Source organism: Littorina saxatilis, linkage group LG2 (genome assembly GCF_037325665.1).
Source record: "Littorina saxatilis isolate snail1 linkage group LG2, US_GU_Lsax_2.0, whole genome shotgun sequence".
In the NCBI taxonomy this organism is placed as follows: Eukaryota; Metazoa; Mollusca; class Gastropoda; order Littorinimorpha; family Littorinidae; genus Littorina; species Littorina saxatilis.
In genome coordinates, this window is record NC_090246.1 from 16,064,134 (window position 1) to 16,086,096 (window position 21,963).

A 21,963-nucleotide genomic window follows, 5' to 3' on the forward strand; every position below is an offset into this window, starting at 1 on the left:
TCGAAGTCAGTATAGTAGACTAGTGTAAGTGGGATACCTTCCAGCTTCGCTGGGACTAATAGGCAATTGTTATATTTGTTATAATTGAAAACATTTCTACAAACATTTCTGCTCCAGCCTAAAACTCAAGGGAAATCCACTGGAGTGTGAGTGCTTCAACCTAGACGTGGTACAGTGGCTGTGGCACACCCCCGTGTCGCTTGATGGCGAAGGACACCAAGCTAACTACACATGCACCACGGAGACAGGGGAGGTCACCAGCACAGAGCGCGTGATGGCGCAGTGGATGAGTCACTGGCGGCGCTGTGTGGGGGTACAGATGTTTGGAATCGCCCTGTCCGCCTTTCTTCTCCAGCTCCTGTCCATCGTCGTGACATTCATCGTTGTACGCTCCTGGACCCAACTCTGCTACGCCTGGAAAGCCATCCGACGGTACCGTCTGCCGAGACGTCACCACTTTCACCGAGACGCTTACATCGTGTACTCCGAGGCTCAGGATGACGTCATCCTGGCCTGCGTGACGCTGCGTGAGGCTGTGGAGGAGCGGTACGGCGTGCGTCTCTTGCTGCGTGACCGGGAGGAGCTGCCTGGGTCTGTGAGGGCGGAGAACGTCGTGCAGCACATTGATGACAGCTGGAAGGTAGGCGGCACGTGCACACAGGCACAATATGCGACCTTTATCTTCCATACCTGAACGCAATATGTGACAGAGCACAAGAAAAGGAAGGCTTGGGAGAGAAGTACCCAGTTCTGTGCAACATTTCACCTGACCCTGATTTTCCGTGCAAAACATGAACATCTGTTTCGCGACTTATACTGACTTTTCCTGTTCTCTGTCACATCCATATATTGCATTATCAACGCTGTAGAACTCGGGTGTTTGAATTTACGACAGAAAAATTCACGAGCAACACATTATTTAATACTAAAGCAGGTGACGTTTATGTCAAATTTACCTGAGTAGCTTTTGTACCATTGAAAACATAACATTTTCTGATCCAAAAAAAGCTTTTTCGCAATGCCCCAACAGTGACTCCTTTATACATTTTATAAACTGCGGAACTGAAATAATGTATGTTGATGTTTTTATATGTATGGGAATGACAACGGATGGCATAGAAGTTCTGTTAGGGTGGTTTATTACCAATTCAGTGCCCCATATGGCTTTTTGACCAATCAGGACGGATTCTAGGTGACCTGTTAAATGTTATAACGTTCAGGCAGGGACCCTCTTTGTATATCAAGCTAAAAATTGACAAAACAAAGTAAAAATGTAAATCAACAATATCAGCGTGATTTATTCTACAGAATGACCCTTCAAATGCTGTCAGATAATACTCTCTTTATCTAAAAAATACCGATAAGCGAGTTTTGTTGGTGGGTGCTTTACGGAACAGCAAGGTACCGCCCATCCTCTGAGTGTGAAATGCCGACCCGCTCACTTGAAATTTAAATTACCTAAGTTCGGAAAATCAAGTGAAATTGCGTCACGCGCGTTACGTCAATGTATCTTCACGTCATTTCCCATCCCTCTTGAGTCAGTTCTAAATCTGTCGCTCTCTATTCAACAAGAAAAAGCGAAGCAACCGAAACGCATGTTGAACATGGTTTATCTTGTGAGATTGTTGTGTTTCAAACGCATTTGATCTGTGAATATTCATCACGTCAGGAGTATTACTCTGATTGGCTGACCCAGGTCACGAGAATTCTTTGACTGACAGGCATAATCAGCTAGGAGCGCTCAAGATCCCATTGCGGCTGTTCTGTCTAATTCGCGGGGTCGCTTCGAAATTTGTTTTGGTCGAATTCAACGGTAATAAAACCGTTATTTCTAATATGCGGACTGTTAGCAAATGACAACAGTCATGTCTCACAAACGATATCAGCATTCGCCTAAAAGGCTCATGCTTGATATCTTTTTTCTCGACATGCCTTGTTATCATTTGCTAACAATAATAAATAATAATAATAATAAATGAGCATTTATATAGCGCAACATCATAACTTTACAATTATGCTCTTTGCGCTTGACACATTTAAAATTCAAACACAGTTATACAAGTATTTACATCTACAGTCAGCATATTAGAAATAACTCAAAATAGAAACACCGACTACAGAGAGCCCCAAAGGGGGGGTTATCATCCCGATCACGGGAAGGGAAATTTTAGCTTTCACGATCACAGTTACCTTGATTTTTGTTTTCACGATCACAAACACCTTGACGAATAGAGGATCATAGACTGATACAGCTGTGAAAAATGTACGTTGACAATAAAATGCTTTGCAATAATGCCCATCACGATCACGAAAACAAATGACGATCACGAGACTTGATTTTTTTGTCATCACGGATCACGGGCAAAGTCCCATCACGATCACAGAAATGGAAATTTCGGCAATCACGGTCACAGAAAGGTCAAAAAACGCCAATCACGATCACGATTTTAAACCCTTTGGGGCCCTCACTACATTTTGCCAGAAAAGTCAAGTTAACCCACAATCAGTGAATAATAAATTAATAGACTGTTTTAGGGCCTTTTACAGCTGACCGCGCGCTGAGTCATTTCGAGTTACTCCCCTTGGGTACGGGCAAACTCGCTGTCGATACTGTTACTGGATACAGACGAGATGGTCTGCTGCAACTTGTAAAAACTGCACAGCAGTTGGAACTACCGATCGATCCGGATTTTACAAGACAGGACGTGCAAGAAAAACTTTCCGAAAAACTTCGACAGATCGGATTTCCACCACGCGATCCTTTTACATCCGAAGAAAAAAGTGACCCATCAAACGCACCCAGGATCGGTGTTGTTGACATCCTGAACTATCTGATTGAGAAAAAGAACGATTTCGACCAGAAGAAGGCGAAAACTTACAAATCCTTTGAAGATATATCGCCTTTTTTATGGCCATGTGCTCAACTTGAGATACATACATGTGCAGAAGTGGAAAAGTTTTTCGTCTACACCGCGGAGGTAAAACCGACACAGAGGCAGACAACCTACCTGCACACTTCCTCATATAAACTGTGCATAATCGTCAGCGAAGATGGGGACATTCTCCTGGGATTTTGCCAGTGTCCGGGGGGAGGGGGGGTGGCAAGTACTTACATTTCACAACATAGGCATGTTATTATTCATATTGTTATTGTTAGTATTGTTACTCCTCACTGAAACCAAGCAAAGCAGGCTGTTCACCCTCAATAATGCTTTTACTGTATTAGTACTGTCACAGTATGTTTGCATGCATACATGCAAATATTAGTTAGCTTCCATGAAATATTGAATATATCCCCATTTCACAGCACTAGGATGGGATGTATGGCACTTTGAATCACTAACAGTAGCACTGCCTCTTCAATACCCATCTCCTTTTTGAAACTGAAGAGTATGCGTATGGACCAGTGGCAGTGAATGGTTAATGAACATATGGGTTGCTCTGATTTCATTCATGATCAGGTACATTTGGGTTTTTTTAACCACACAAACACTTAGACAACAATTATTAGAGTATGAGTTTTTCCGCGTTTTGATTTTCATTTAAATCCAAGTCACAGCTTCTGTTTTATGATGAGTGATGTAGTTTGAAACACTTGGACAACAATTATCAGAGTATGAGTTTTTCCGCGTTTTGATTTTCATTTAAATCCAAGTCACAGCTTCTGTTTTATGATGAGTGATGTAGTTTGAAACACTTGGACAACAATTATCAGAGTATGAGTTTTTCCGCGTTTTGATTTTCATTTAAATCCAAGTCACAGCTTCTGTTTTATGATGAGTGATGTAGTTTGAAACACTTGGACAACAATTATCAGAGTATGAGTTTTTCCGCGTTTTGATTTTCATTTAAATCCAAGTCACAGCTTCTGTTTTATGATGAGTGATGTAGTTTGAAACACTTGGACAACAATTATCAGAGTATGAGTTTTTCCGCGTTTTGATTTTCATTTAAATCCAAGTCACAGCTTCTGTTCAAGTTATGATGAGTGATGTAGTTTGAAACACTTGGACAACAATGTCAATTATCAGAGTATGAGTTTTTCCACTTTTTGATTTTCATTTAAATCCACTCTGGAGTCACAGTTTCTGTTTTATGATGAGTGATGTAGTTTGAAGTGTTGGTATTAAATTTTCACTGACAATCATTCTGTGCTGGTATTCCCATTTTCACCTGCAGGGTTATGAAATATATGGGGAGAAACTTGGTCAGTAAAATCATCTTCACGCGTGAACTGAAAATTGTCTCTGTTTAAAATTACAATGTATTTCGTGAACACACCTGGAGAATGCCCTTGCGTGATTTAAAACTGCCTGCTGTGAATACTGTTGTCATACTATGAATTTTCTTTTGAGAAAAACAAAAGAATGAAAAGCTTTTAACTAGCTTGTGAATGAGCCTCTTACTTCTATGTGGGGCTAGGTGCTTTGAACTATTTTTAATGCCTGAAAAGGATAGTGATGGAAATCACTAGTTTAATGTCAGGTGTGACAAGTCACATATATATACTATTGATTGAACTATTTTTTTAATTAATCTGCAATTTTGTTACAACCTACTTTGTTTATTTGGTGACAAGCTAGTGAGAGGCACTTTTTAGTGCTTGAATAGTACTGTGATGCACATTATTTATCATTTCAGTCTAGTCGTACTCATGATTACAACCAATAGTTCTTGTGAGCTTGTACAGTTATGTGATGTCTCTCAAGTCTTTTTCCTTGAGGCAAACCATTTTTCCTTTGAACGACACATAGTTCAGTTTGACCATTTTTTTTCATTTTTGTGTTCTTGTTGTATGCAACTGCAAGCACCGAGCTGTCATGCTTTTTGTCTGATTTCAGACCATATTCTTTGGGCCATTTGTATGCTGAAGTAGTTTTGTTTTTCTGCCACTTCTGTTAGATTGTGTTTTTGCAGTGAGATTCATGTTCAAAATTTTAGACAAGATTAAAAGAATGATCCTGTTTCTTAAATGCCTTCGTGTTCATTGGTTTGTAGACTATGTGTCACTTGCTGTCTAGTTTTTCAATGAAATTGTTTTGCTAACTAGCTGCAGTATCACACTTTGGTTTATGGGGATATGAAAAAGCTACATTAAAACCATTTCTTCCTCTCTCAGCACATAAAGTCAAAGCATGGTACAATCTTTTTTGTTCCATTTATACTTATGAAGAAAAACAGCATGTCATTTTCAAGTGCCCCCCGACGAAGTGTTTTGTGCAAATGTAGGTGTCTTTGTTGACTTTTTCGATGTTGAACCTCTCGATCGTTCTTCCACATAGTTTAATCCATTTTCGGCACTTTTCTAAATCTCTAGAGGGTTTGGAAAACGGTACCCATCCAACACCGACCATGTGTGATCTCTCACGGTGTCTTAAATCACTTCCACACACGCCATGACAGCAATGTTTGTGCACCATCGTACAGCTCCACCATTCAAACAACGCGCAAAAGTGGCTGACTTTGCCCGAGGCACAGCGGGCCAAGGTCAAGGTCGCCTAGAATAGCCCAGGTGTAAAAGGCCCTATTGTGGTGCTTAATTTGGCGCACTATAGTTATACCTTTAACCGGTTTGTTCAGATGATGTGCATTGTGTCCAGGTGGTGCTGCTGGTGACGCGTGACTTCTCTCAGGACGAGTGGGCGTGCGGCTTTACGGTCCAGCAAGCACAGCGCAGCATCACAGACACCATGCCGGACCGTGTCATCATCGTCTTCTTAGAGGAGCCGCGTGTCCTGCCCGCCATGCCTTCGCTACAGCTGCTGCTGCGCATGGTGCCAGAGAGGAACATTTTGCACGTGCACAGAGACACGCCGCCACAGCACCAGATTTGGAAGACACTGGCTGACCTCATTACCGCAGAACACTGACAACACCACGCTGTCAATACCTGACCGGTGGGAAACGATGTTTTCGGCAGGAGACATCAGAAAGTTTGTATCTCGTTTTACACGCCGGATAAAACAAAAGCTACAGCGTGTTTTGCAAGAATAACACAAAAACTACGGTCCTCATTACACAAAGAAGGTAGTAGCTTCCCAAAATGCATGATGTAACTAAAGTGAGGCGTCTAACATGTACCTCAAATAATCCTCTTTTTGCTGCATTAAAGTGATCATTAAGATATAGCTCACAGTGCCCGTATTTCAAGACCTATTGAAACATGTTGCTGCCATAAACCAAAACCTTGCATTCAAAGCTGTTTATTGATACGATATGCACCCAAGCACACACTTTGTGTAAGAGATATGTGGACTATCTTATGCTTAGTGCACCATGTGATTTTAGTGGCTCCGCGTGTAAATATGACGGTAAAACAATTTAAGTCTTTACATAAATTTGGTTATGACCTGGTTCAGCTGAGACCTCCGTAAGACAATCGGAAAAGATAATTTGGTCGCTTTTCTGTAGAAAGTCAAACCTACGATAATTCAAGGGAGTTAAACCTCCCAACTTCCTTTTTCGTTTTGAACGCAGAGCGAGAAGACGTGTTTTTCGCGGACGAAAATTATATCGCCTTCGTGTGATATTTTTGGTCAACATCGACTCACTTGACGGTATTGTACGGTGGTATTTATGTTAATAGCGTGTTGTCAGCCTATTAATTTAACAATAGTTTCAGGTGTATGAAAAATTTAGTTGAAAGTACACACAGCATGCTTCTCAGTCCGCGTACTTCTACTGGTACGCCACCTTCACTGAAAAACAGAATTGTCACGAATGATATTTTCTTGCGTGTTGCAAGGTTATCAACTTCATAACTGGTGTGTGCGGAAAGTTGTTTTTCATCAGCATTATGTTAGTAATTCAACAGATCTAGATGTACGGAAACGTCATCAAAATTTTACGTCACGCGTTTGCCAGGATCTGCGGGGCAACGTACTTTTTCGAACATTACAAAAGTCGCGGGCTGGTCTTTGCTACCCGTATCGATGTATATCGCTGTATATATATCCTGAGCAATCCGTGATCAGAAGTATCATTGGTGGTATCGTGTGATATTATGATGGTTCTGTTTGCATTCCGATGCTAATATTTTATCATTGGAATGAATTTGAAGAATCGGGCATCATGCACAATTCACAGTCAATAGACATGTGTGTGCTGCCGCTAACAAGGCCCGATTCAACATTCTTAGATTGAACTGATCAAAAGATGAAAAGAAGCCAGGATTAAATGTAAATATATCATCAGAAAGGTCCGTTACGGCATTCTTAGCCACCGCGTATGTTTTTTATGAAATGATCAAAAGAGGTGAAGAAGTTGGCCAAATTGTAGATCTACATACTGCAGCGCGAGGCGATTCGTAACTCGGGGCAGATCATTAGTTACAAAGGGATAAGGTGATTAAACCTCGTTTTTCCGCAACACCGGAACTTTGCACAGTGAAGGTATTTTCAGTGAATATATTAACAGGCGGTGAGAGGTGATTTAGGGTGCAACTTAGGGCGCAATTTTGACATTTCATTTCGCGCCAGATCTAGCCCTCGATATAAAAACGTGACAGTACGTTCTGTGACGTACACGACAGGCACTCGACGTCACAAACAGAGGTAATCAAGCGACAGAAGGAAAACCGGTTTGCGGGTAGCTTTAAAGGCCCAGTCTGCCTCAATATGTTTATTAAATGACCCAGTTCGATTAAATGGCTTTTTATTTTGCAGCCCTCGCAAAATATCCGCGATATTTGTTATTATGTTTGGAACATCGCAAGAAGCTGCTAAGCTGGTTGCCAGTTCCTGATTCCCGTGGCTGCCAGGGTGGCACTCATTATTTACCCGACAAACAAGGTTCTACTATCAACTCCAGTTGGGGGAAGGAGTTTATGCTTGTATTTAATTTGTATTATTCCATCCCGAAGGCAGGCATCCCACCAGATTTAGCAACGTTGCAGTGTCCGCCAATGATGCCGGGAGAACAGCGGTATATGTCAGTTTAACATTCAATATTATCTTCACAGATACAAGCAGTTTGAAGTCCAAGGACACCTCGACACAGACGCACGGCAGACCATGTCCCCCCCGGTATATGTCAGTTTAATATCACCACAGATGCAAGCAGTTTGAAGTCCAAGGACACCTCGACACAGATGCACTTCAGGCCGTGCCCTCCCCCCCCCTTTATGAGGGGGACCCAAAAATAGATTAATCTCAGCACATTTTCTGTGTGTGTGTGTGGAGAAGTCTATCTCCCAGCAACATTCACAATTTACTCGTCATTCATGTTGATGGCTCATGTCTGACCAGATATCAGTTTCAGGCCGTATCGCAAAAAGGCAACCAGTCCATTTGATGGAGTTTTCATCCAACCTACCCAGGAACAGGACAGCCAGCGTTGCAGTCCCGATACAACCATAAAAAGGGAGGTGTTTGTAATTGGTCGTTCGTCAGACATAAGACAATGTATTGTCCACAAACAAGCAATGGATGGAAAAGTATAGTTCATCTGCCCTTTAGCAACCAGACAACATAATTATGACAACAACAAATCGCAAATCAGCCCAAGTATAAACATCTAAAATCAGGGTTCGTACAGGTCATGGAAAACCTGGAAAGTCATGGAATTTGATTTTAATTTTCCAGGCCTGGAAAGTCATGGAATTTCAATTCAAGTCATGGAAAGTCATGGAATTGAAAGGCATACTAACGCACTCCCGTGTTTACAAAGTGTAGTTTGCCCACAATCGATGTCAAACGCACCATAAGACCATATAATGACGATACGTCACCATGCGCGGACCATAATACATGCATTACAGCTTGTTCTAGCCTCTGAAAAAGTGAGGATGTCAACAAAGCCGCGGTGTTCTCTCCCTTGCATCAACGTTACATGTGTTGCCAAATCTATAAATAGGACGATCCAGATCAAAATGAAAATTCAAATATCTCAACATTTAAGGGGTCCTAGACCACAATATTTTGCAGGGAACTTAATTTAGTCTGTCTCCAGCTGTTGGTAAAGCAATTAGCGTGTATAGTCATCGAGTACATATGGCTTTAACAAAAATAAGAAAAAAAATAAAATTAACCTTTAGCACGCCAGCGGCGATTTTCGTTGCCCAGCCATTCCCCGATTTGCGTCGCCAGCACAAGGCTTGTTCGTATGACCAACTTCTCGTTCGTATTTGCATACGAGAATAACGGTATTTTTAACGGCACTTGAGCCAAAGCGAGGCTTACTTCCTTCCGGTATCTCGTCGTGTCGTCTGCGCTGCATTTGAGTCGGTTTCGTCGAAGTTTTCTGCTTTTGTTTTTGCATCGATAAAGTACTTTAGCGCTTCGATAAGCAAGATGGAGGATGATGAGTTTGAAACTTTCTTTCGAGTTGTTTCTTGACAACAAAAAGTATGCGGAATTGGAACGAATTACCGAGGAAGATCTTCGCAATGAACTGTGTATCGCGGTGAAAAAAAATGACAGTTCGTCAAGTCACAGTGACGGTTACGAAACGGAATTTACGACAGTGCAGATGGATACAAACAGTGGCTGGTCCAGTTTAGTGAAATGACAGGACCAGCAAACATTACCGATAATCTGATTGCGTAGCAAATGCTTGACTTGCTTGTCGAAGAGACACTGCGTAGAAACTGACTCAAATTCAGTGCAAAGCAAGCCAGTGTCAAAACTGGCAGTGACAAGACGTAAAAAGTTTGCGTGTTCGGAAATGGCGACCTGTGGATCTAGTCATGGAAAATGTTATTGAGGCTCATGGAAAGTCATGGAAAAGTCATGGAATTTTGTTTCTAAAAACCAGTGGGGACCCTGTAAAATGCAATTAAGAGAATGCTTGCGCCCACACACAACCAAACAAACGTATATGGGTCCCGGTTGGGACAAATAAGACCGTCATCAATATTAACCTCATTTGTTAAAAGAACTGATTAAAACAGGCAGACACAAACCAGTATGCGGCTGCAATCTCTTGTTAGAGAGGTTTTCTAATAATCAACTCTTAGTTTCAGGTATTCTCGTTCATGGGTCAAGCTGTATGTTCTGGATAAAGACGCACCTTCACACTATCAGGAAGCACCTCTGCATCCCCCACTCGTTGTCAGTCCAGGCCTGCACAGCTGTAACGTGTTTCCACTACTATGACACAGCAAAATACACATTTTACAGACATTGTGCTACATTTTGGAGCGATTGGCAGTGCCACCTGGCTGTTCGTGATCTGGTCACAACCTCGAGAATGTGGTACATTTCAACTGTCTTGATATACTCTGTCGTGATCCCAAGAACTAATGGTCTTACTTTGACAAATTATGGAGCTGCGCGCAAGCATCATAAATGCCGTGCAAGGGGCTAATTGGTTCTGGGGGCAGAAGGGGACGAGCCCGCGCTCTGTTGGAGAAAGTGGACTTTCAGGCACAAGGTAGCGCGGATCTCGCAGAGGCAGACCTGGACATAATTCCAACGATGGGGAAGGGGTCCAACTACAATCATCTACTTTGAACGTTAAGAGCTTCTTTTACATAATAACATATGTAATGCATTGTTCCTCAACCTTTAGTAAGCTGTCGACACATTTGCAAAATTCATTGATTTTAGAATTTCGAAGCGAAATGTTCCAAAATTGTATAAACCTGACATTGTTGTTTTGAGATAAAGTAAAAGTTGTAGACAGCGTACTAGAGTTACATTAGGGCACAGGGGTGGCGGAAACTGGCTCTTACCAAACTTTTGAGAAAATATGGAATAGCCAGTTTGATGGCATAAGTAGACATGGCTAATACAAGTAACTGTGGCTTACATAAAATGTAACATAGGCTTTAGCCAAGAAATTCAATGTAGACACCTAAACACAAAGGTGTGATTGCGCAAAGCGCACCAAATACCCAGGATTCTGGAAATCCCGAACGCCGATGTAAGCGGAGGTATGAACGGATACTGGGTCCCCTAGTTGTTGACCTTTTCTCCATCTACGAATGGTAACTAGGATCAGATCGCATGCTGGCATACGACTAGAATCTGAAAGGGTACATTTCCTTCAGCGGCCGTATGCACGCGGGGCCCGCTGCCAAAGAGCCGGAAGTCTTCGTGAAAAAGAGGGTGCGTAGGGGGTAAAAGAATCAAACAGTTCGTAGAATACGAAACTACCTCCGGTCCTATTACGGATTAGGCTTCTTCAGCTTAGGGGGGATAGGGATTTTAAAAGCCATGCCTACTGCCGCCTTTGTGCCCTTATTTTGCCAATCTTGCTTTATAGCTACTGGATTAAAATCCCGTCGAAGCTGTCATCACTCTTAAGTCAATTTCATTGGGTTGTTGCTGCATGCATGGAGTGGATGCAAGAACATTTCTCTGTCTGTCTGAAGCTGGTCATAAAACAATTTAAGTCTTTACTTAAATTTGGTTATGACCTGGTTCAGCTGAGACCTCCGTAAGACAATCGGAAAAGATAATTTGGTCGCTTTTCTGTAGAAAGTCAAACCTACGATAATTCAAGGGAGTTAAACCTCCCAACTTCCTTTTCCGCCTTGAACGCAGCGCGAGAAGACGTGTTTTTCACGGACGAAAATGATCCCACCCACCTCACCGCGAAAGTGATGGCTTATCCTGCTCCTAGCAGATGCACTGATGACAACTTCCTGGATGAATTAGCTTGAATATGTATGCAAGGGGGTAGTTACGTTGACCAGGTTACTAGTTATCTACTATGTAGGTGTCGAAGGGGTGTATGTGAATGCAGGGTGGGTTGCCTCGGTCAGAATATGGGTTATCACATATTAGGGCCAGAAAATGGGTTATCTCCTATTCATGTGCCAAGAGGGGGGGGGGGGGGGGATTATGTTCGCCCGAATACGGGTTATCGCCTATTCAGGTGCCTGTGGGGGAGGGGGAGATTATGTTGGTCCGAATACGGGTTATCTCCTATTCAGGTGCCTGGGGGATGTGGGGGGGGATTAGGTTGGCCCGAATAAGGGTTATCTCCTATTCAGGTGCCTTTGGGGTGGGGGGGGGGGATTATGTTGGCCCGAATACTGGTTATCTCCTATTCAGGTGCCTGGTGGATGTAAGGGTGGGGGGGGGGAGGCTGTTGGACAGAATATGGGTCATCTTCTATTCTGTGTGCTTAGTATCAGTTAGATTTAACCAGGAACAGCAGTTACAAATGTTGTTGTTCTTCTATTTGCTTTATGTTGACAAAGGGTAATCCGCTTTCAGGTCTTCAAGGTTTGGGTTATCTCCAACCAGTTATACATGTTTTCTTTTAGTGTGTACATTTACTTGTCTGGTACTTTGGCGCAGTAGGCAGCGCTTTTTAATTGCACTGTCACAAGCTATTATAAACTCTGCATAAGTAGACATGGCTAATACAAGTAACTGTGGCTTACATAAAATGTAACATAGGCTTTAGCCAAGAAATTCAATGTAGACACCTAAATACAAAGGTGTGGTTGCGCAAAGCGCACCAAATACCCAGGATTCTGGAATGCCCGAACGCCGATGTAAGCGGAGGTATGAACGGATACTGGGTCCCCTAGTTGTTGACCTTTTCTCCATCTACGATGGTAACTAGGATCAGATCGCATGCTGGCATACGACTAGAATCTGAAAGGGTACATTTCCTTCAGCGGCCGTATGCACGCGGGGCCCGCTGCCAAAGAGCCGGAAGTCTTCGTGAAAAAGAGGGTGCGTAGGGGGTAAAAGAATCAAACAGTTCGTAGAATACGAAACTACCTCCGGTCCTATTACGGATTAGGCTTCTTCAGCTTAGGGGGGATAGGGATTTTAAAAGCCATGCCTACTGCCGCCTTTGTGCCCTTATTTTGCCAATCTTGCTTTATAGCTACTGGATTAAAATCCCGTCGAAGCTGTCATCACTCTTAAGTCAATTTCATTGGGTTGTTGCTGCATGCATGGAGTGGATGCAAGAACATCTTTCTGTCTGAAGCTGAAGTCTGGTCATAATAGATCAATTCAAAGTTATTTAGTTCAAAAACAAAAGGCTACGACATGCATAAATTGCATGTTACAGCTTTCACTAAACTTGGAACTTAATTTCAAAGTCACAATCGACAAGCTCGTTTAAATAAATTATTTCTTTGGAGCACCGAAGCTTTATTCTTAACCATTTGTAGTGCCTTGTCGGGTAACGGTATAAAACACCTTTGAGTACACTTGCAAAGAATGTTAGATTGGTTGCTCCGGAACGTCCATATTCCGAAACAAAAAAATCTAACACAAAATGCAAATGCTGGCCGGAAGTGACATACTTTTGTCATGGATTTGGAAGAGCAACTAAAGATTTTCAGATCACTACGGCTGTGTTCTTTGTTCTGTCACACCCAACGATAACCGTTATTTTACGCGACGCAGCACTGAGTTTTGGCATACCGCACACAGCCTTCAGCACGTGATCACAAGAAATGTTCATTACATTTCGGCGGGAGATGCAAACTGACAAACTGCATAAAGTTTTGTTTGTCGGGCAACACTTAAGGCATGTGTAGTCATCTGTGAGATGTTTGTGTAAAGCTTTTGACTGTTTATATGGTAATCTGTGACAAAAATACAAATCGTTGCTTCAGTAATGCTGCGATTCCTGCACTGCATCTTTAAGTTTAACCCACATTTAGAATCCCGAGCGACTTGTTTGTTCAGTGGGACACATGCAAGCCTCGACACCCTCAGTGACCCTTATCACAAAGAAAGTCTCAAGGGATTCCCAACTTGAGTTACAACAGAACATTGTGCAATTTATGTAATACATTCTTTTTGCGGTTTAGCGTGTGTTTTGCTCTTCAGTTGCTCTTCCCTATCTTAGTTCAAATCAAAACTAAAAACACACCTTTTCTGCAAACATTTACCGTGAAATACATGTTCAAGCCTGGTCCGTTCCTGATGGTCACTTTTGTCCCATGTACTGTACATAGTTTTTCACGTATGTGTTTTGCGCGCGCTTGAGTGCGTATGATTGTAATAATGTATTATTGTGCAATTTGTCTTATGTAGTGCGTGTGTTTGTGATAATGTTTTATAGAGCCATGTGTTATTCATTGATATACATGTGTGTGATTGCACGCTAAATAATGTAATGTTGTCGTAGTATTTTGATTTTACAGCGCTTTGAGCAGGGTTAAACCCTGGATACATGCACTATATAAATATCATGCATTATTATTATCATTTTGGGTTTTGGACCCAATACCACGAACGTCTATTTACATCGAGTACACTTAAGGCATCATCAAGTGGTGTTTCAGAATGTTTATTCAATGTGATTTTTGTAAATAAATCTTTTAAATCTTAACGGTAAGTGTTTGTATGCAAGGTATATGTGGAGTGTTTTGTTAATATTAATTGTATAAGTTAGTGTTTATATTTACATGTCAGAAATGTTGTAGTATTTCGTGTGTGTGTGTGTGTGTGTGTGTGTGTGTGTGTGTGTGTGTGTGTGTGTATGTGTGTGTGTGTGTGTGTGTGTGTGTGTGTGTGTGTGTGTGTGTGTGTTTTTATATGCACCACCACTGTAATTTTCCATTTGATTTGTTTACTAGATTAGGCAGCGCTTGAAAATAGTCTGATCACTTGACTGCATGTTTCCTCAGCTGTTATTTTAATCTATGCATAAAACGCACATTTTGTGAACATTGCAACAACTTATCTGGAGAAACAGTACATCAGTCAAACATAATATATTCAATAACAAAATGCAATTGTAAATAGACATAACCATATGCAAAACAAGTGTGTGTAGAGCAAAGTTTTAGTCTGATTCATTGACGTTCACATCTAGTGAACGTTCACTGTGGACCTGCTGTAAAGTAAAAAATAAACACATTGTCCACCATTGCGATAAAAGAATTAAAATAAATGAAATAAAATAAATGAAACATGAAATTGACATAGGATTCTTGCCAAACCAAAAATAACACGTGGAGTGAATAGATGAATTCCAAAAATAACTGTCGGGTTTGAATGGGCCGTGAAGGAGTAAATACCTTTGCTTTTACTTGAACAAACATTGGAAGGGCCAATCACTAGTGACCGTGACATGTGACATTACTTCCCTGTCTACCTCAATAGGTCCTGGTGTTCACAGGTACTTGCCATGACGTCTTTTGACTCGCGTCGTCAGTCTGTTGAAATTGTTGTCTCGCTGTCAGCGCTTTGTTTCTCAGTTGAAACCACTTGCGTATAATTATCAGAAAAAAATGTCCTTTTCTAACTTTGTTGAAATGCTTTGTTTTTTTGTCTGAATTTTTTTTTTCCTTTGTTGAACTGATTTGGGTTTTTATTCTAAAAATGCCACTCCAGTTTAGAGAAAAACTTCGTTCATTTGTGGAAGCCACTTTGCTGTTTTTCTAAAATCAAATTGATAAATTATTATCTATATACATAATTATTTCCTGAACGGCTCTTTGTTTTGTTTTATTTTCCTGTTGAAATATATAATTAATTTTGTTAAAGCACTTCGTTTGTAAAAATGCAAGATCATTTCTCTTCTCGTTTCCCGTCAAATGCAGTGTCACAAAAGCAAGCAGGGGAATCTTGCCTGCCCCTTTCATCGTGACCTACTTCCTCCTGGCTTTTTCCAAAGGCCGGCACTTCAGCAAAGAGCGATACCGCGTACACACGTACACACACACACACACACACACACACACGCGCGCGCGTACGCACACACACACACACACATATGCACGCACACATGCACGCACACACACACACACACACACACACACACACGCACGCGAGCACTCACACACACACACACACACACACACACATACGGTCTCGGTTTTTCTAAACACCCCGTTCTTATCTCTTTCGATCAATCGAGAGCAGATATGAAATGAAGCACAAGACATGAACATCTGTTAATAAGGAAAGCTTTCATTTCAAGCTTCGCAAGTTTTGGCAAGTACAGTCTATCTAAAAACGACCTTTTGTTTACCAAGTAAAGTCAAGACACATGAGTCTACGTTATGATGAGTCATAGTGCTGTTGGATAACGATAACAAAATTATTTGCCATTCACATATTTATTATAAATGTTGAAGGATAAATGATGATACATTGTAGACAGGTGCATGTTATTGATCAAAAGCCCCACAATAATGTGCTTGGCAAATAAAAAAATAAAATAAAAAAATAAATACAATAAAAAATATGCGTGGACTCTTTCAAGTTAAAACGGCAGTTAGTTTGCTTCTGGTTGATATTTTGAATCACACAGTTGACTTGTACGAGCATTATTTTACTCTTCATGCATATTTTTTTTCTCTCAGATGTGGAGACTTTTAATCTTTGGTTACTATTTCATTAATGTATAGCTGACATTATGATGTGCACATGATGTAACGATATGATTCCTTCTGAGACTGAGCTTTCAGTTGTTTGCTTGCACATTTATTTCCAGTGTCTTGAAGGAGAAATAGTGCATATATACAGTTTTCGTATCACGTAGTTGGAATATAAATATCACTTTGAAACTGTTGTTTTGTGTTGAATTTTTTTTGTGGATATACCGTGCCATGTGTGTGTGTGTGTGTGTGTGTGTGTGTGTGTGTGTGTGTGTATCAGTCCCAAAATAAACCCCTGGGCCTTCTTTTTCCAGTTTGGCGAGACACTCAATACCGCACAATTATTTTAACCCAATGTCTGATGAGGTCAGACTGGGAGTAGGGAAAACGAAAGATGTCCGTATTTGAATGTCAATTTAGACCCAAAAAAGTCTTCTTTTATTTAAAAAAAAACAATCAGCATATCTGTGCAGAGGATGTTCTGCTTACCGGAAATTAAACATTCAGTTTCAGAATTGTTTGTACCTATTGTCTCAGTTTACCTGATAATGTGATGCACAAGCAGAACAAAGCGTATCAACAGTTGTGTGGAACAGAATTAAAGCCTTTCTGATGTGTAAATCCCCTACAGTAAGCATCGTTACGCACCAGGGCAGATTTTAACAACGTCGTGACGGGTAGGTAATTAAAATATTGGCCTCCCATGCGGAAGGTTAAGTTTTTATACCCCGGCCGCGCCTGGTCGGTTAAGGGTGGAAGTTTATCCCATCTACCTGGTCAACTTAAGTGCAGACCTGCTAGTGCCTTGTCGCCCTTCGTGTGTACATGCAAACACAAGACCAAGTACGCACGGAAAAGATCCTTTTCTCCATGTCAGAGTTCGGTGGGTTATGAAAACACAACACCAAGCATGCAACCTCGAAAATCGGCGTATGACTGCCTAAATGGCGGGGTAAAAACGGTCATACATAGAAAAAGCAAACAAACACAAAAACAACAAGAAGAGCAAACGCTCGATCGAGTCACTTTCGCAGTTCTGAATATTATATGAGGCATCAGATGGACAGGAAGAAATTGCTATTCACAACACAATGAGTCACGTTCACATAAAATTTGAGCCCGGTCACTTTTATAGTTTCCGAGAAAAGCCCAACGTTAAGTTGTGTGTTGCCGAACAGAAAAGGCTAGTTATCTCCCTTGTTTTTCTGATAACGTTCGTAAAAGGCTACAGATGTAAAGAATAATCCTACAAAGTTTCAATCACATCCGATGAACTTTGTCAAAGATATAAAATGTCTAATTTTTCCTTTGACGCTGACCTGTGACCTTGAAAAAGGTCAAAGGTCAACGAAACCATCGTTAAAGTGTAGAGGTCATTGGAGGTCACGACTAAACAAAATATGAGCCCGATCGCTTTGATAGTTTCCGAGAAAAGTCCAACGTTAAGGTGGTGTCTACGGACGGCCGGCCGGCCGGCCGGACGGCCGGCCGGCCGGACAGACTAACACTGACCGATTACATAGAGTCACTTTTTCTCAAGTGACTCAAAAACCACTCGTGCAAAAAAAGTGTGTAGAAGCTTCAGCCAAGAATAAGAAAGAAGTACAGCGTTGAGTTGTCAGTGTTCTGTGGTAATGAGGTCAGCCAGTGTCTTCCACACCTGGTGCTGTGGCGGCGTGTCCCTGTGCACGTGCAAAATGTTCCTCTCTGGCACCATGCGCAGCAGCAGCTGAAGCGAAGGCATGGCGGGCAGGACACGCGGCTCCTCTAAGAAGACGACGATGACACGGTCCGGCATGGTGTCTGTGATGCTGCGCTGTGCTTGCTGGACCGTGAAGCCGCACGCCCACTCGTCCTGAGAGAAGTCACGCGTCACCAGCAGCACCACCTGGACACAATTGACATCATCTGAACAAACCGGTCAAAGGTATAACTGTAGTGTGCCAAATGTAGCGCCACAATTAAAAACGTATTATTCACTGATTTACGTGTAGTTTGACCTTTAGAGTCGCTAGACTCTCTGAGAAAATGTAGTCGTTTTTTATGCCACCTTTGCAGAACCACGATGAAATCAGTTGATATTCCCATACATAGAAGAAATAACAACATAATTTAAGTTCTGTAGTGTATAAACAATTAAAGTGTGAAGGAAACACTGTTGGGCATATGAAGAAGATTTCTTGGATCAGACAGTTATATGTTTTCCATGGTACAAAAGTTACTATCAGACAAATTGGACATTATCGTCACCTACATTAGTATCAAATTAATGTGTTGCTAATGAATTGTTCAACGGTTAATTCAAACACCGGAGTTCTAAAGCTTTGATGATGATGCAATATATGGATGTCACAGAAAACAGGAAAAGTCAGTATTAGTCGCGCAACAGATGTCATGTTTTGCACGGACAAATCAAGGACAGGTGAAAGTGAACTGTTTGCAGTTTTAACTTTATATGATCTGATCGATTTACGTACCCTTCTGTAGGTCCGTGTGTGGAGTAGAAAACGAAGAGACAAAAATATGTTTTTGTTTCCTACCCTATATTCCTGTTCACAAAATCTGTACACTTTTAGAGAAAAATGTTGCAAAAGGTCGAAGTGTCCAAACTAAAATCGATAAAAGGAAGCAATATGTTGCAGTATGTTGAGCATTTTTTGCTCTTGACATGATTTTAATGTATAAGAAAAGGTTTACTATTCTGGGTTTTCTTGTGCTCTGTCGCATTATCGTGTTCAGGTAAGGAAAATAAAGCCTGAATTTTGTGTCTGTGTGCAAGTACCGCCTACCTTCCAGCTGTCATCAATGTGCTGTACGACGTTTTCCGCCCTCACAGACCCAGGCAGCTCCTCCCGGTCACGCAGCAAGAGACGCACGCCGTACCGCTCCTCCACAGCCTCACGCAGCGTCACGCACGCCACAATGACGTCACACTCTGCCTCGGAGTACACGATGTAAGCGTCTCGGTGAAAGTGGTGACGTCTCGGCAGACGGTACCGTCGGATGGCTTTCCAGGCGTAGCAGAGTTGGGTCCAGGAGCGTACAACGATGAATGTCACGACGATGGACAGGAGCTGGAGAAGAAAGGCGGACAGGGCGATTCCAAACATCTGTACCCCCACACAGCGCCGCCAGTGACGCATCCACTGCGCCATCACTCGCTCTGTGCTGGTGATCTCCCCTGTCTCCGTGGTGCACGTGTAGTTAGCTTGGCGTCCTTCGCCATCTAGTGAAACGGGGGTGTGCCACAGCCACTGTACCACGTCTAGGTTGAAGCACGCGCACTCCAATGGATTTCCCTCGAGTTTGAGGCTGAAGCAAACATGTTTGCAATTATAACGAATTTGACAACTGCCTATGAATTCGTTGTAGTTTTCACATTACAAATACAACACAGTTCTGTTCCGCACGCACATCAGGACAAAAACAACTTTGCGCAATAAAGACGCTCATGATTCTCAGTCGGGATTGTAACCGGATATTTACCCGCCTTGTACATTGTCATCTGCTGCACGCCTGCTCTAAATACAGAGCTTTCGAGTGACTATTTTAAGCTTTGAGTGCACACCTACAGAAACCTTACGTCTTTTGGTGTCGCGAAGCAAGAATGACTCCTTCAAGGTTAAAAGGGCGAAGGAAACATCGGGCTTTCTGCTGCATGCAGAGAAACATGTTCAAATCGCACAACAACATGTTGTCTTCATGAATCCAAGATCAGGGGCGGACGAGGGGGGGGGGGGGGCTGCACAGGGTGCAGGTGCACCCCCCCCTCCAGCAAAAAAAAAAAAAAAAAAAAAAATCAAGTCTTTAGTGATCTTCTTTTTCTATGACCATTTCTAAGTTCACATTGCACCAGATGGCACCATTTTGCTTCTTTGGGCAAACATTTTTTCCGGGGGGGCATGCCCCCGGACCCCCCTAGCAAATTCGGGCGCTTCGCGCCCATCACATTCACTTTCGATTCAAAGTGCACCCCCCCTTACAAAGCAACTGATCCGCCCCTGAAGATAAAACAAATTACGCAACGCAAAGCAAGATAAAACGTGTGACTTACGTTGTACAGAAGTGACGCCTACGCATAATTTACTTCCCCAATGACAGATCTTGAGCGCGACAACATAAATGTCAAGGCTACGACATGAGATTAAAACTGTTTTCGTGTGTGTGTGCGAGTGGAATACATCGTAAATGAACAAGTTTTCAAGTTTTATTTATTCCAATAAAACCCCGTGAGGGTACATGGAAAATTAAAAAACACAGTAAAAACACATTTCATTCAACGCCAAATAAAAGGAACTGAAAACAAAAAGAAATCAGACTATGTACAGAAAAGGGAGTTGAGGGGTGAGGGAGAGCAAAAACAATACAAGAAACAATTCAACAATAATAATCATAAATAATAATAATAATAATAATAATGATAATAATAATACAAAAAATAATAAAACATTACAAGTGCAAAGTGATTACATACATTTCTTTACTATGGGAAATGGGGGGAAGGGAGAGGGGGGTTAACATAAGGACAAAAATACTATTACAAACAACACAAAACAGATAACGGAATATAAAGCTAAAAGAGAATTAAATTTTACTCGCTTCTCAAACAGTCCATGACAAGTGTCATGAACTTTGCGAGTTTTAGCAATAAACTCTTTTTTGTAGTGGAAAAAAGCTCTCTGAATTTAACTGAATTGGGGCGGGCATAATAATAGCACCGTAACAACTGTTTTCTATAATTGGTAAAGAAAGGACATACAAAAATATAATGGAACTCGTCCCCAAGGTCACCTGATGAACATTTGTGACAGATTCTGTCTTGTCTGGGAATACCAAGAGTCCTACCTTTTTGTATAGGCAATTTATGATTCAGTGTTCTAAATTTTAAAACAGCGTTTGCTAAATTAACCGGCAGGATGGACAAGTACTTTTCAAACTCAAAATTCTCTTTATACATTCTATAATTATAATAAAACTCATTGTTATTTATTTCTGAATGCCAGGTTTGGACAAATTGGTCTTGTAGCCTATTTTTCATCAGTGCTTTGAAAGTATTAAAATAACCACCATCCGTTACATTATTGATAGTTTGATTGTGCCAAAAATCACTAAAGCCTAACTCATTTAGAACACCATGGACAGAAAGCAAAAATTTTGACTTGTATACACCAGATTCATACATTTTAAACAAAAAACGATATGTCACACAAGAAAGTTTGTCAGAACCATTAGAAAATGCAAGTTTGTACCAAAAATTCAACATACGACATTTCGCTTGAATACTTACAGGGAACTGACCTAATTCACCCAAAACCATGTTTGTTGGTGTTGATTTGCCAACTTTCAAAATCATCTTAAAAAATCGTATCTGTAATTTGTTAGCTAAATCAGACATGTAAGGGCACCATACTTCAGAACCGTAAAGTAAAATAGGGACCACAGTTTTTTCAAAGAGGTCAATTTGAACATCAAGAGGCAAAATTACGTAATAAAGCAAACATGGCCTTGGAGGCACGGTCATACAAATTCTTCTGTGCAACAGTAAATTTACCATTGTAAACAGTGTGCCTAATTTCTGCATAGAGACGAAATACCCCAGCTTAAATAATGTTGCCATTTAAAAAAAGCGTCACTTATAATACAGCATGACTTCCCTTCTTTGTCTATGTTAATCTAGGGAGAAAATATCCAGCGATATTTCTCCGTAGGCCTAA

General features: G+C 41.4%; 2 protein-coding genes across 2 annotated transcripts in view; one reads left to right on the forward strand and one right to left on the reverse strand.

Annotated features, from left to right (window-relative positions):
* Positions 1 to 20: 20 nt before the first annotated feature.
* LOC138958315 (toll-like receptor 2) lies at positions 21 to 10,793 on the forward strand. The gene is made up of 4 exons (XM_070329426.1): positions 21 to 640; positions 5,601 to 6,557; positions 8,260 to 8,365; positions 9,962 to 10,793. Exons 1-2 carry the CDS (start codon positions 275 to 277, stop codon positions 5,868 to 5,870), a joined length of 636 nt encoding a protein of 211 aa, XP_070185527.1. The 5' UTR covers positions 21 to 274; the 3' UTR covers positions 5,871 to 6,557; positions 8,260 to 8,365; positions 9,962 to 10,793.
* Positions 10,794 to 16,219: 5,426 nt separating this feature from the next.
* Positions 16,220 to 21,963, reverse strand: part of LOC138958321 (toll-like receptor 3) — a 37,252-nt gene continuing 31,508 nt past the window's right edge. Inside the window, exons 2-3 of the mRNA XM_070329433.1 lie at positions 19,039 to 19,561; positions 16,220 to 18,137 (exon numbers count right to left, since the gene is read on the reverse strand). Of these exons, the coding sequence (XP_070185534.1) occupies positions 17,868 to 18,137; positions 19,039 to 19,561 (793 nt within the window). The 3' untranslated portion in view covers positions 16,220 to 17,867. The remainder of the gene's footprint in view (positions 18,138 to 19,038; positions 19,562 to 21,963) is intronic.